This window comes from Manduca sexta, chromosome 21, assembly GCF_014839805.1.
Source record: "Manduca sexta isolate Smith_Timp_Sample1 chromosome 21, JHU_Msex_v1.0, whole genome shotgun sequence".
Taxonomy (NCBI): domain Eukaryota; kingdom Metazoa; phylum Arthropoda; class Insecta; order Lepidoptera; family Sphingidae; genus Manduca; species Manduca sexta.
In genome coordinates this window covers 9,426,094-9,442,445 of record NC_051135.1, presented here as the reverse complement: position 1 = coordinate 9,442,445, position 16,352 = coordinate 9,426,094, and the positions used below count along the sequence as shown (strand labels likewise).

At 34.9% G+C, this 16,352-nt stretch overlaps 1 protein-coding gene across 2 annotated transcripts in view; it reads left to right on the top strand.

Annotated features, from left to right (window-relative positions):
* LOC115450387 overlaps positions 1 to 16,352 on the top strand; it is a 97,880-nt gene that overhangs the window by 52,987 nt on the left and 28,541 nt on the right. For both annotated transcript variants that reach the window (XM_037441117.1, XM_037441116.1), the window contains exons 2-3: positions 12,396 to 12,604; positions 12,872 to 13,007. In XM_037441117.1, the coding sequence (XP_037297014.1) occupies positions 12,396 to 12,604; positions 12,872 to 13,007 (345 nt within the window). The remainder of the gene's footprint in view (positions 1 to 12,395; positions 12,605 to 12,871; positions 13,008 to 16,352) is intronic.

The following is a 16,352-nucleotide window of genomic DNA, read 5'->3' as shown; positions in this document are numbered from 1 at the left end:
GAAAATTGTTTATTCAAGTTGCTCGTGTGAGGCTTGCGATCAGTTTAAGTAAGCTAAGTGGAGTTTATAATAAATATTTTGAACGTGTCTTATATCATTACCCTATTTTATCCTTTCGTACATTTGGCATTATGTGCATGCATTTAGCAACATTTATCTTTTTGTTTGAAACCTTGTATTAATTAGGCATCGATGTATGTTTTGTGAGTTGCTCCTTTCAATAAATAAATGTATAAACTTCTGTAAATGTTTGTGTCGCTTTATGAGATAAGTTGACTGTATGAGATAAGGACTGTTATAGTAATATATAGCATCCTATTCTACCTACCTTGCTCTTTCCTATTGATTACTCATCCTTCTCATACATAATATGTACAGGTTCCCTTTGCTACCCACTAGTTTCCATCTAACCTTCACGCTCATAGCTGGTTTTTTAAATTTTCTCTCGATTTTTTTTAAATTACTTTATAATAGAAGTACATAACATAAAAGACGAATGCTTACAAAATATTTAATTAAAATCTGATTATATTTGAAGCAACTATCTTAGTAATCTAGATCATACTTACAATCGACAGACAAATACTCCTATTACAGATCTCAAGCTAACTTCGTATAGTGAAAGTATATCATTTTATTCCATCTTTGAACTGTTAACATCATATTCAGTTGAAAGCAAGGCGTTAACAGTCACTCAAGGGCTTCTTCAGACACTCAGACGCCAGACGGTAGATAATGTTCCCAAATTGCGTTACATGCTCCAAGAATTTTGATACGTAATGTACCCAGAATAACGTTAGTTTTTGTTGTAACCGAATTTGTTATCTGGATAGAATGTCTCAAAGCATGAATGTCTGATTTAGTTTAGCTGTAATGTAGCCTCACAAAGGAATGTTGCAAATGTACCGGATCTTAATCATAATATTTTATTTGCATTAAATGTAGATACAAAACATAGGATGGTGATATAATTTATAAGTATAAATTCTGATATATGGCGAGCAAAAATGAAGCTTTGTAAAATAACATAAATAAATTTATAAAATTAATAGTTTTTTATTGTAATAATTTCTAAAGGTAATAATATTATAAAAGTATAATAGTTGCGTTAAGCTTAATTGATTTAAAAATTTATTAGCAAAGCTAGTAAAATCATTGGATTTGGATGTCTAGCACACAGATTACTAACCATGTCCTGGATTAAAAATATCTTTATTTTATCCCAAAAAGCTTGGACTAAGACTTTTATTCCGTACACAGACTGTCATTGAAAAAGAAGCGTTAGCAAATACACTGCTTTTGTAAAGCGTCGATGATAATTACAATAGAGCATCATCGCTAGTATCTGGTGGAATACCAACACAATTACCAAATCCAAATTGAGCTGGAGTTAATAGTTTCCCAGATGTAAATAAAGCAACTGATTGATATTCTTGACGCTGCAATATAGTACCGATTGCCTTTCAAGATGAAATTCTCAAGATTGTAGATACCGTATAACAATAACGTGTTGACTAATGCTGCATGGGTCCAATCTCGCGCGTGAGCGAGCGGATACGGTCAATACTGGTCACTATTAAGGACTAATGGATGGCATTTAGGGATGTCAAGCTTGGATATAAAATTTTAATGTTTTAACTTGAATGTCGGTCATAATGGTTGCACAGATAGTTGTAGAAACCCGGTGAATAGAATAAAACTAAATACGTGAAGTCGTAAACAAATTATTAAAATATACTATTACGTGATTAAATAAGTATACTTATATATCTAAATTATATTTGTAACAAATATTATCATTTTTGCCGCTGTACTAATATATAAATAAATAAATAAATAAATATAAACTTGCAAGCTGTGGTCCCCTATAATCGAAGAGGCGTGTCACATTGTTAATTGAACAAATGCAACGACATTGTATTTATTATATGCCGTGTATCCTTTGTTGGAGGTTCTTAAATGAATAAATACGGTTCAATTGTACCAGCTCTGTTAAATTTACTATCCCACCATAGGGAACGAGCCTCCTCTTCTACTAAAAATATTAAAGATCTTAAATCCATCACGCCAAACTTCTTATACTAGGATTTTTGAATGTAACAATGCCTGTATACCCACAATTAAACGTTTTCATAACCCTTGTCTTCTAAAAACTTAAACGTTCCTTTTATTGCTGTGAAATATTATGCGCAATGTGATGCTCCAGATTCCATACGGTGCAAGTCGGCGGCAACAGAATTTAATAAAATATATTTTATGAATGTCGTAAGTGGCTCGGTTACATTTTTAGGAAACCACAGAAATAAAATGTCGTTACATTTCATAGAGGTGAGTTAAATTTGAGTGAACAGTCTTGTTTTGAAGACCCTTGTGAAATTGTAAGCGTTAAATTAACACTATCAGTAAAGGCTGTGGAAAAAATTAATGGTAATTAACTCATAATTTAATTACTAAAGAAGTAAGAGGTAATTAAGCCCATCTAGTACATTGAGAGATTGATAATCTTTTATCTTAAATCTATTGGCATTAAAAGCATACGCCTATCACGAAAATCCTTACCCAAATTGGTTTCATAATTAAAATACTCCACCGCTAGAACGACGAAGACAAATACAAAACATCAGTTAAAATCACTCTAACCCAAACTCCAAACTAATTTCGCAAAAGTAAACAACGTATAGAACATAACAGTAAATAGTCTCACTAATATAAATCATACGAATGTTTTAGATGAAGGTAATTCTGATATTTATTGTGTTTAGCCAGACACAGCGTCCTCAGTTGCCAATATTTGTGGCAGACATTTTGCTTTTAAGCATGTGTTTCATATAGCTTTATAGAAACTCGATTTATCAAAAGTTTTCGAAATTAAAATTCACTTCAATTACGTTGAAGTGGATTCTGAATTAGACATTATTGGTGATTTAAATCAATTGAAAAGAAACTTTAATCGAAGTTATATGCGATTGAATTAGAACTTTGCTAGAACTTATCGAAAACGTCAAAGTGATACAGATTGCAATTTGAATTTGAAGTGCAAATAATAAGAGACTTGGGTTAAAAAAGGTTATACTTTTTATCATGAGCACGTTGGTCGTCATAGGACCAGTGGTATATACGGCGCTTAATTCTCACGAATTACTTTTTTTTCTATAAACACATAATTTTTCGGATGTACATATATTTAATCTCATCAACAAATTATTAAAGCGTTGATCTGTATGTCCCGTCCCAGTATAGATACTCTATGGGAAAATCCTACGACGTGATGAGAACAGAAAATCAATACAAAAACAACTTTACACACGAGAAAGTACTCATGACCCCAACATATTTGTTTTAAGTCTTACAATGATATTAAACTGGTTAAGATCTGTTTGAAACGCAAACACAACAGTTCCTACACACTGCTAAAATGACAAACAGACCTTCAAACCAAATACATAATACACGAATATTAGTTTAGTCATATATTTCAAATATTCCCAGCGGTAAAAGATACCAAATGATAAATTTATTTACATATATTTCTGCCTAAAATGTACACGCTTGCGTAACGTATAGCCCGAAGTAATTTGGACATCAGATTACATTGTGTAACAAATGATATTCTGGATTCATTTAGAATAAAACAGATTCGCCTTCGTTACTATCCGTGGGAAAAAGTAATTGTGGAATAATATTTTTGTTTCATCGAAATATACACATCTGTTTCTATTTTTATAGTCCAATATTAAGATACGTGTGTGTAGCAACTTAAGTAACAAACAACTACTTCTCTCTCTTCTGAATCGTTCACCGAATACTGAGGATCGTGGCTCCTTCTGCGTTTCAAAATCCGTTTCCAGTTGATACGATCCGTCGCCTGATGAAGGGTGGTGCTGATGGGGATCTCCAGCTATTCAGAGATCTGATTCGACCAACAAACAAACAACTATATACTTTATTATTTAAAATATAAAGCCATTTACAAGACCAAAAAAATCATAATCTTACTATAATATATGCAAAAACTTTTTAAAACTATTCATAATCATTTTGACTCTAAACACTAGATACCAAAACCAAATTGTGCTTACTTGATTTTTGTTCGCACCATCTGGCAACCCTAATTCCAGTGTCATGTCAGTAGGGTCGTCGAAGTATCGTGAATGTCCGAGTGCTGCTTCATCAAAGCCGTTCAGCTTTGTCCGAACGTGTTGGGTGTCAACGCCAATTTGTTCGTATGAACTGATATTGCGCGAAGAATTCGGCCGTTTAATATCGATATGTCGTGAATGATTTGGCAGTTTCATTCGTATCTTTCAGTTATTTAGTACGTGTTTGTTCTTTTAGTGTTTTAATTTCATTCAGTATAACTAAGCATAATGATCCATTTTGTGCTTTATTACCATTATTTTGGTATAATAGTTTATTATTAAAATTCTATATACAGTTATGACAGTCATGCTTCGGTCTCCATTTTCATCTGATTTACCCTACAAACCCCATTGGAGACCCCTGATAGGACAATCTTCCTCGATGTGCTGGACGGTTTGTTCTATTGCTCCACTGCTGCTGCAGTTGTGCTGATGTTAGTTGCATCTTGCTACGATGAAGGCAATTTATAAGAACTAATGGATCTATCTAAACCCTTTGAACGCTACTTTCGTGAAATTGATGAGAATAAAAAAATGAATTCTCGATGAAACTTACGTATATAGATTTCTTGGTACAAGAAAAAATATAGAGCATTGTTAAATCTCGCAAGTTCCATTTAATAGGTTACAAAAAGAAAATCAATTCCATAATACTTAGCGTTGGAAAAAGAACTTTCTGAAAACAAATACAAAAGGAAAGAAATCAAGGCCAGAAACACTATGAGAAAGCTCGCAGTCATAATGGCACCAGCAATACAAACTAAGCAAGTCCTAATTTCTGTACCTAAACCCACGGCCAGCAAAAAAGGTAACAAAGGAATATTTTTCACCGCACATCGTTAGCCTACATTCGCAGTTTTATCGCTTCTCTCCAGTGACACATTTCCTTTGATTGCTTAAATTATTTTTTCGGTCGTACGCCGTATTCGCAGGTCGATGGCTTTTGATTCGGTATCGTTTTTTATGTCGCGTTGATTGAGACATCTGAATGTTTAAACAGCACTTTTGGTTTATGATATATTTTTATGAAATCGAAAATTTTATGTAGCTTAGGTATTAAGACTTTGTTTTTTATGACAAATCGTCAACCGAGGAAATAGATTTCTTGCTAAAACTGTATTTATGCTCGTGAATAACAACGTTAAGAATTTGTAGCAACGTAGGAAATTAATTAAAACACGTTTTTTTTGGCTTCTTGTAAACTCACTAATCTAATGATACGCAGCAATAAATTGTTACCACATATCGACTTTCTATTATACTTACGTGTAGGAATATCATCCTTGTTGAAGTTGTTAATGAATATGGTGTGTTTAGATATTATGTAGGATTCTAAATAAAAAATCTCTTCACCGACAAAGCAAGAAATAATTATATAGCCACGAAGTGCCGTAGTCCAAATCAAATAATTCCGCCCTCCCGACGCAAATCTTGTGCGTTCAGTCTTCACACCGCATGCACGCCCATGCACGGGGGACCTTTGTCGCGGTCCAAGGTACACAGTTAAGTGTGAATAACTCATAGTTACCAATTCACATTGTGGCCTATAAGGGCTCCCGAACATTTCCTGGCCTTCTCCCCTCCCATCCTAAGGGTTTTTCTTTATGTTTTCCCCACACTTCCTTCCCAGCTATCCCCTCCCAACTTCCTCCAGGGCCTTGCAGTCCCTAAACCAGGGGATTCCAGTATCACATTCGCAGGTTTCCCCCAGAGTAGACTGCGAGGTCCGATACCTAAAAAACAAATAATTCTCAGCAAAATATTCATCTCCTACAAATCTATTATTGCATTTAAAATTTAAAACAAGGCAAAGGATAATCACTAATGAATATGAAAAAATCAGGATGAGAGCTAATGAATAGAAAAGATATCCATGCAGCTAACAATGCAACGCAAATAACGAAAAGCGGTATGACAAATTTAAAAATGACTCATTTCATAAATACCAGAAAATACAAAAGGAACGCGAACGCAAAAATCTCTTTTACGGAATTATACCCACGAATAACAGACGACAAATGCATGTATGATTCATAAATACGAAATAAACAAGAGTAAAACATGCAAAATACATCTTCATGTGTGAGAGAAAAGAAAAGTATAAAACAATGAGCCGTTTGAATTATTCCGCGAATCCGTTACAAGGGAGCTTTGTTTCGGCCGGGCTTGGTGACGGGAGAGGACGGATGCGCCCGTTTTGGGAATGCTTAAAAGTATTGTAAGGATTTAAATGAAGGATTTTTTTAAATGTTGACGAGGTATGCTGCAGAGATAAAAGGGGAAATGCAACGCGTTATTAGCTTGCAAATATACAATATTAGGTTTAAAGAATTTTATTCTCGTAAGAAACAATAAATGATATTTTTATTTACTTATAGTAGGAATATTAGTTTAGTCTCTGCTATTCGTTGAGATAATGAAAAAATATATGAATAAACTTTTGCTAATATAAACAAAAGTTTATTCATATATTAACACTTTCACAGATTTTCATATTATTCGGTATTTTGATATATTTACATCTGATGTTGATTTTAAAGTAAATATATTAATAATAGATTACTTTATTCCTTTGAATTGAAGTTGGGTATGAATGAAAACTGTTTTAATTTTATTTTCACGTATTGATTTGTTCTTTTTCCAATAGTCCACCACTATCCCACATAGTTTATAACATAATCCGTCTTACTTAAAAAAATGTTTTAGCGTTAAGAAATGGTAAAGAATTGCTTAAATAGCTGTCAAAAACATCACCGGATTCCTAGTTTAAACCTTACATGCAGGCAAGATGGCGGGTTTTCATTGACAGATGATCGAGTAAATTTGTGTTTTAACTAAGCATAGCTTTACGATTTTTTTTATAATTAAAACTGAATATCTCTCAATATCTAAAATCGCTCCCGCATCCTCCACTAAGTCCGCACCATGAAAACAAGAAAACACTGTCTGAAGACACATCGACGGAGCAGGTGCGCGTGCAGTGGCAGCCGGTTCGTCCTATATCTGTATTAACTTTACGGTTATTGCCTCGATATTGGATAGCGCGTTTGAAACATTTACTGTGGAGTTTATTAGATATACTTAACTTCGCTTTTTAGGCTGATTCGTTATGTGTTTTTACGGTTTTTGATGTTTAAGTTTCAGACAATCATTTTGGAATTGGTTAAATTGTTTTTGTGGAAATGTAATTTTATGGTCAAAGCAATAACGGCTATTAATGTACGTCCATTCATGAATATAAATGACACGTTAAACAAAAGCGAAATGCGGGTGAAGAGCGAATGGATGTTCTATATTTTTCAATTGGTACATTCTGTGTTGCCAATTCCAAAAATATTTGCAATGTAACGGATAAATACGGAACAAAATGTACATTTTTTTGTAAAAGCAACTATGAGAGCTTGCGAGTGCGAGAGTGGACGTCATCTAAGCGTGCTAACTATTCAGTAGCATTTAAACGGATTGGATGCTGAAACTGCAGCTCTCAAAGCACTGGCTTTGTTCGAATAACTCGTACATGAGAGTTTTATACTTGTACTGAATTCACTTAATATATCAACAGAGGCGATAACATAAGCATTTTATAGTTACAAAAATGGTTACTCATTTGAGTTTTGTGTCCGTGAAATAAATTTAATTGTTTGATAATATGAAAAAGTATTCGCTTTGTTGATTTAAAATATCTCAAACCAGTTACAAAATGTTTAAAAGTTATTTAATAGAAAAATATTAAATTTTTTTTCTAGACACTAAAATAATGGCCGAAATTATCTAATTGATACTCCATTGACTTGAACGCCACAAATGCATCGCCAGTTTCCCTCGTTTAGTGGATATTAACACTGATGACCTTATATTTTTACCCACTCACCAGTTTCCTCCTAAAAATAATCTCTTCCTACTATTCAATATGACAACAAGGCGAAATAGGCTAATATATGCATACATGCAGTGAGAGTCACTCGCAATCCCAGCGCACAAAAATGGAATCTTAAATTTAACCGGCCGCAGAAACAAAGAGTTTTTGTTGCCAACATTCGCTTACAAAATCCTTTCTGTATTCATTGTTTCGTTGTATACCCAAGGGCTCATTCACGATATGATAGCGAAAAAAGGAGCTCATTGTAATGCATTGGAGTCGGATATATAATAGAAAAGCCAGTACTGTTCTTGTCTATTTAAATTTGGAACCGAGATACCTGTTAATGAAATTACATGGTGTTGGAAATGTAAAAGGCTTCGGGAAATCATTGGCGTGCGAACATTTTGTTGTTCGATAAAAAGGTTTCGAAATCCGGCTTTGTTACAGCTCTATCGCTTTCCCCGTTCGCAATTTGCATCTGAATGATAACAATGCAGACGATGCCAAAAAGCGTCGTGTGCAACTATGTCCAACCTATCTTAGTTGATGATTCTCATACTCATCAGAATATAAACGTCTCCTGGGCTTTATGTAACAAGCTACCTTGTAACACAGTGTAAGAAACTCCACATTTCTCAAGTATATGCAAATTTCATCTTGATAGAAACATCTTAAGTGTGAACATATTTTTCCAGCGTCCTAAGAGGCTTTAAATAAGATTTGGTTTCTGACAAGATCTCAATTTTTTATAAAGACCTGAACAAACAGAGCCTTGAATTACTCGGTAACGTACACGATTTTAAGCCTAATGTTAAGGCTATTAAGATTGAAATCTACCACATTACGTACAAGGACAATACAAAAATCTCTCAGTGCCATTTCAGCAGCGACTATCGCTGACTGTCCGTGGATTAATGCAGAGCAATACTGACTTAATGTTCACTTCAAAATACGGAAATGGCTTTCGCGACGCTCGAGAATGGGGCCTGGTCTCATTAGCTAATCTTTTATTTAGGAAAAGTTGTTATATTTTTTTATATGAGCTGGCATTTTCTGCTGGTAGCATTAAGCGTGTGGTTTTCCCGATAAAACGAAATAAGCTGTTAAACTCATGAGAAAATAAAATTAAGAAAAATTTTACCAAGTTTAAAATGCTAAATCAATTTTGTTGAAAAAATATCGGGCTAATTCCATTGGAGTGTACAAGCCATTTTCAACGCTAAAGGCATTCGGGCCAATCTATCATAAATGTGTAATGCGGCTTAAAATATAATCCCTGTTTAGCCGAGCTTGGGCTCACGCTGAGAAACTCGTTGCTTGAGAGTGAATTGTGTCAAGCATAAAATAAGGCTTTTTGACATCCTTCAAACATGAAACGATAGATTATCATAACTTAGTTCCTGTTTCTATTAAAGTGTTTCCTTCCTGGTCTTGAAAACTGTTACGTAAACATTCTCTGAATACAACTCTATAATAGCTATGACACAGAAGTAATTCGGATTCATTAATTTATTTATGCGTACCTATAGGTATGTGCTGTAGCCAATTTTGACTACATGGCATGATTTTAGTTGTGGTAGGATATATTTTTTATCCGCTCGCATAACGAACATCGTACACAAGCTGTTAAAACCCGCCATAGGGCCCACGTTATTGTGTCGTGTTCCGGGATCAGCCTGTGTACATACGGTTCCAACTGGTCGGCATAATTGTGTCGGTTGTCGCGGCGTAAGAATCTCTCACCAGTCGACACCCCTCCCCACCCCAGTGGACCCCACTCCACTTACCACCAGGTGCAATGTGTCACTTTGCATAAAAAAAAGTGTGTGTGGCCATAAAAAAAAGACGACTATTATGTTCAGTCGACCGAAGTGTTACCACTATCGCTTAAAACTTACATGAAGGTTACACGTAGTCACGAAGGTCCAAAGACCGAATGCTCCAGTAAATCCTGATTGCTCTCAAAAAACCACATATCTATAATTACTCAATATTATAAGATCAATATCGAAAGGTATTTTAAGAAAAACTACTATAGCGGTATCGATTTTAACTATACCAGAATTTCCTTTTTGTATTATTTTTTCATAACGCCAGATCGATATAACATTCACTGTGAACTCGATTGTATTTCTAGGTCATATAAACTGCGCAATATTTTTTCTCACAGGTATCTGCAGATATTCACAGAGCCAACGAATTGAGAATTCATTGATAAACACAAAACTGTTATTTAGTTCCATCATACAATACTTATCTCAATAGTTATGGTTGCTATAAAAATATATATCTGATATTTGAAAGTTCGGTGCGGTTGACCCCTACCAGCTCTTCCATCCGCATTCGCCTTATATATCTTTCTTTCATTCATAGAAAAGGCCAACTCAAAATTACCCTATACCGGCGGGAATGCTTGAACAGATTGATGAAGGTGCAGGAAACGAGAGAAATATGCCAGAATCGTGCAAAGTGCCAATCCATAGTCTCTGTCTATCTATTCATTGGGATAGAGGTGTGATACTACGTATGTACGTATGTATAAAAAACCGTTCATTCCTTCTTTTAACCTTCATCACATAATAATTTTAAGAGACTGTCAGTAGATCAATGAAAGGAAGTATTCGCAACTGATCAAGAAATCCTTTGAACTAAACGCACGGGGATTTTGAAACGAGATATGAATTAATTTCCAATTATTTTCTATAATACACAACATGTTTACCCATTCCATTTTATCACCCTTATATCCCACCGATAATCGAAATAAAAATTACATTCCCAAATGAGAACGTACAAAACAAAACCGGCCCAGAAATGGGCGGCTCGGGGGAATTTTGCTAATGACGACTTGGATCTAAGTGGCTTTGTTTGTTGGCTTTTTGGATGTGACGTTATGTATTGGGAGATGGTTGTAGATAAATGGCAACTGATGCCTTGCCAAGAGGCTGAGCGCTTTGTTTTGTACCGCTGATTAATGCTGCTGGAACATTGACGTTAATATTGTGGCTGCGAATTATGGAGCTGGTTTTTGTAGATCCTTTGAACGGTTAAGTGTGATAATTACATATACTCTAATGTTTACAGGTTAGGGTAGTGTGACGGTCTTATCTATGTAAAATTTAATGAATGTTAGCCTATTATTATTTATGATGGCTTCGCCCACGTGAATGAGTTTCCAGAAATAACAATAATTTTAGAAATCGAATCAGTAGTTTCTGAGATTAGCGCGTTTAAACAAACTCTTCAGCTTAGATATAGATAACAATCACATTCTAGGCAAGTCAATTGCTTACGAATCAACATGATTACCCGACACAAAGACATAATACAGGACATCACTAGTTTTAGAACTTAAATACTATCGACCTGTTTATGAATAAAAAATTTGAACTCACTAAATATTCCATCAACAACAAAATGAGAAAGACAAACCAAAAAAGCCAAGCAAAATTAGATTATATTAGACACTTAAATTTGATATCTGTTTACTTTATCCATGAGAACTTCATTAGCAAATATCGGATTTCAAAGCAGTCTGAGTGCCATTAACGTAAAATGTTGACAGTCGTCGCTTCTAACTGTGTTTAACAAAATGTACCACTTATGTGTAAATTTATGTCAAAGACCATGCCAAATATAATTTAACTGGCTGCAGCTTGATTCGTTTAGTGGAGAAGCATTAGAACTGTTTTTGGATCGAGATTTCCGTCTGTGCTATCTCTGGGGAAAGGCCATTGCTTTATTTATTAATTCTATGCAGTGGTAGGTCTTGTTAATTTATGGTTACAAGATTCTTAACCATCTAAACTCTAATGTAATTTTAGTTGTCAGTTGACTTCTATCTGGACCATATCGCTTATCATCAGGCACAGAAGGATCATTTTGCCGTGCTCGTGTATAAAAAACATCCATTTACAGAACAAGCTGCACACGAACGATGGGAAAGAAACCAGCTTGATGCCCTATATCCAACACTCACACTCTACGCTCTTCATTCTGTACCATCAATATTAATTTTGACAAACTTCTTTTAATAATAATAATAATATCAGCCCTGTATTATATACTTGCCCACTGCCGAGCACGGGCCTCCTCTACTACTGTGAGGGATTAGGCCTTAGTCCACCCTGGCCTAGTGCTGATTGGAAGACTTCACACACCTTCGAAATTCCTATAAAGAAATTCTCAGATGTGCAGGTTTCCTCACGATGTTTTCCTTCACCGTTAAAGCGAACAATACATTTACAAAGAATATGCACATGATTTTTAGAAAAGTCAGAGGTGAGTGCCCTTGGGATTTGAACCTGCGGACATTCGTCTTGGCAGTCCGTTCCACACCCAACTAGGCTACCGCCGCTACATATCTTTTAATACAATTATTAATTTGTCTCTAGGTGCCGGTGGTCTTCGCACAACAGAACTCCGGATCACGCCACGAGTCGTCCAGAAAGGCAAGAATGTCACCATGGCCTGTCTGTACGAGCTTCACGACTACGGAATATATTCGGTGAAGTGGTACCGAGGTACCCAGGAGTTTTATAGGTACTCTCCCTTGGAGAACCCGACCACCAGGGTACTTCCTGTTAATGGAATTAAGATTGATGTAAGTAATACTTTAAAATTTATTATGATTTTCTTAGCGACGTAAGAATTGATAGTTTTGGAAATTGAACACATCAAATAGTTCATTCGGCGGATTGCTTTCCCAAATAAGTCAATACCGTATATTTTACTGAAATCATTGTGACTATCGTTGATCGTTGTGTTCATTGACTTTATATTGACACTCAACTGCCCTCATCGAAGTCAAATGGAGTAATTATGAATGAAGACCATCGGTTGCAGTATTGACCCTTAACTTTTTATACAGAGGTTAAGTTCAAACGAGACTCATGTGGTGCTGTTGCGTGTGATGCCAAACCTCAGCGGCAACTACAGCTGCGAAGTGATCCAGAATGCCCCCACCTACCCCCACTACGAAGCCACAGCGAGGCTCGATGTCGTTGGTGAGACTTATGTTTAATAATTAATAAAATAATAGTAGCACGTTAATATCTACTTCTTAGGATCCCTTATAATAAACTAAGCAAGTTTCATCCATTTCTGAGCACCCTTCTTAAAGAAATATTTAATTATATAGTCTGACCAGGAAAATAAAAAACTTGATATATTCTGATTAAATATGGAATCGATTTTTTGTACTGAACGTTAACTTTAAAACAAAAAACCGAACAATTTAGGGTTGGAATCCCGCACCGAGGGTTCCGTACATAGTTGTAGGTGTTAGGTATGGTATCCAAGTATAAGTATAAGCACATATTTACGGTTTTCAAATTTTCCTTTACATGCTATAAGACAATGTTTCTTGTGAAATTACATTTTTCAGATTTTTTTTTATAAGTTTTGCTTCTCTTGTGAAATCGCAAAATTGGCAATAATATATGCGACGTAAATCACGTAGATTTATAAATTATAATTTATATTTTTACAGCTAAAAGAGACCGTAGAACCAAACGTTTGATATAAATCTTAACTTAAACCGCCACGCCTAACTGAGGAAAGGGTTTTGACAAACAGACAGGCTGACAACTAAGTAATGCTGTAAAGGTTCTTTTTGATTTACAGACCTATAAAAGAGCAACAATGGCACCCCCAATCCGAGTGTTTGATTTTTCTAGTCAGGCTATTACCGTAATATTTCAGTAGCGGACACCTAAAAACATTGTATTTCAGTGCCCACTTGGGAGAGTTTCCGTACAAATAGTGTAAAACACGCCTCATTCTAATAAGTCTGGTGCCGATTATAATTAATCAAGCTACATTTACATGACCTCGCCTATATATAAAATAGGAGCCACTAGATCTATAAGCCAGTAAAAATAAAAGTATATTTGATACAATAGTGATTTAATAACTACAGCGATAAGCCACTCAACCAAATAGGAGAGGCAAGTCCAATTCCTTCTTGTTTTAATTTAAAACCTCTTCTCGAACTGTCTAGGAATCGTATTTTCTTTTTGGCTCATTTAATTAGTCTTTGTCGGCAAAGTTTGGAGAACAGCTATTCATTTTTTCACAGCTGCTTTCTCAGTTTTTCTTTCGCTGCTTTGTTGTGTACGTTGAAATATTTCTTAAGTAACAAGAGTATTCAATAATAACGTCTTGTTAACTTCTTTAACAAGTCTAAAGTACATCTCAATGTACAACTTTAACATGAATTAAACTGATATAGAATTATGAAACATTTTTTTGCGAATATTATTGAAATAGGCCAAAATATTGGGTGTGAACATTATCCATAATTAAACTTTCATCACCGGATGCATTCTGCGGGTTAATACAATATCTAAAGAGTCTTAAAACGGTATTAAAGCAGAGCGGTGAATACTCCAAGGACATAGATGATGCGTAAGAAGCAGGGGTGCTCTAAACGATGAGAAAGCAAAGCGACAAAAATTTACGCAACAGCAACTACTGACATCAATTTGTTATTGCATTTTCTATGTTAATCAGAGGCGTATACGGGTTGCAAACCATTCAATTCTCTTTCTATAGTAATTTTATTGTCTATTCTTTCAGTCTGACAATGTGATTTATTGCTAGGACGTGACGTGACGTGACGTCATATCCACCCTTTTTTTTTTCTTGTCTATTGTCTCAGGCCTCAGGCCTGCCAGAGCCCAAACTCTAAATAAATCTCAAGCCATTTACTACCCCTATCCATCCTTCTTAAAAGTTGGCAACATACTCCAAATTCCTGTAGCACTAGGTGTTTAATTATACTATTTGGTAATATACAGCATAAACTCTCGCATTGTTCAAGAATTAACTGGCCCAAGTGTAATGGACAAGTCAGTTATATTATTATATTGTTATAAGTTATAAGCTTACCTTAATAATAAGGGTCTATTCTTACGTCACTCATACAAGGGAAAATTAGATGTCAGCTAATTGGCCCACATTTTTCCTCTCCTAATAAGATCAAGCAATATTGTATGTCGTAATAAAGATCGTTGTCTTGGTAAAGCATTTTCTTAAAATAGATTATTAGTTTATGAAATTGTTCCACTGGTGAGTACGAATTCTATGTTTATGAACGTTTTTGTCTATAGTGAATAATATTTGGCGCCTTTTTCCGATATATTGGTAGTTCCGAATCGTAGAATATAATATACTGCGACCAAATACAATAGTCAAAATCCCAAAGAAATGGTATATAAAAAAGTGCATCAAAAATTAATTGTGTTATCCGTTAATTGGTAAATAACATTTGTAAGCGTTATGAAACAAGCACTTAATAATTGAAATTGTTTAAAATTCCAGGTACGCAGGTTTCCGTACGATAATTTCCTTTACCATTATTAGACGAGTAAAATTTAATACTCCATAAAAAATTATGAACGAAAATGATAATGAAAATCTTCAAGGATACGATCCATTTTCCAGAGAAAATATCATTTTATGACATTAACTAAGAGCTGATGAGACGGCACTAGTTAAATAAAAGCTACATTATTATTAAATGCTTCTTTATCTTCTAAGGTAGTACGGTTCTATGGTAAATAACTGGATATTATGAAGCTTGTTGTCAGACTAGTTTGCGATTGCGGCTCCGCTCCCTCCCAATATTTATTCCAGGGTTAAAGAAAACCTTATTTGATTTAGGAATAAAGTTTCCAATGAATAAAATAGTTTTTCGCATTAGGGCTGTAGTCTCAGAGATTAAAGAGTCTTTAGCTTTATGTGACACAAGATAATAAGCCTTACTTCATAATACAAAGTTAATAGTAAAGTAACTACTGCTTACAGAATCTGTCTTCCAATTCTCCTCATTTATTACAAATTGTCCCAAGCATTTAGAACAGTGTTTCTACAAAATTCTCCACTTTCAACAAGAGCGTCCACTTCTAATTTATAACCGTTCGCACGAGTGTTTTTATCTATCGCAGGTGTCACCCGTGCTCCACTCTCGCAAATGTCTGAGCCTTTTATGAATCCCGTTTTATACAGCCCTTTCTACATCAAAGTCAAAGGGTTTTAATAAAACGCTTTTTGGTCGCATTTTTGCCAAAACAAAGTAGCGTGTCGAGTGAGATTTCGTACAAATGCAATCGCGACCAGTGGAGGTGAGCTTTTACGTGGGCTGGATTTGAGTACCCGTTTTTTGCTTTCAGTTTCCTACTTATTCGCGAACCAAAAATGATTACAATTTCAACTCTGAAATGCTTCGGGCTTTTCGTGGTTTTAACTGATCATTTTTGTGTGTGAAAGTACATTGCTCATATGATTTTATAATGTGTTGTTATTTTTTATAGATTTTATAGGAAATCAACTTTTTCGATCAATCTCGA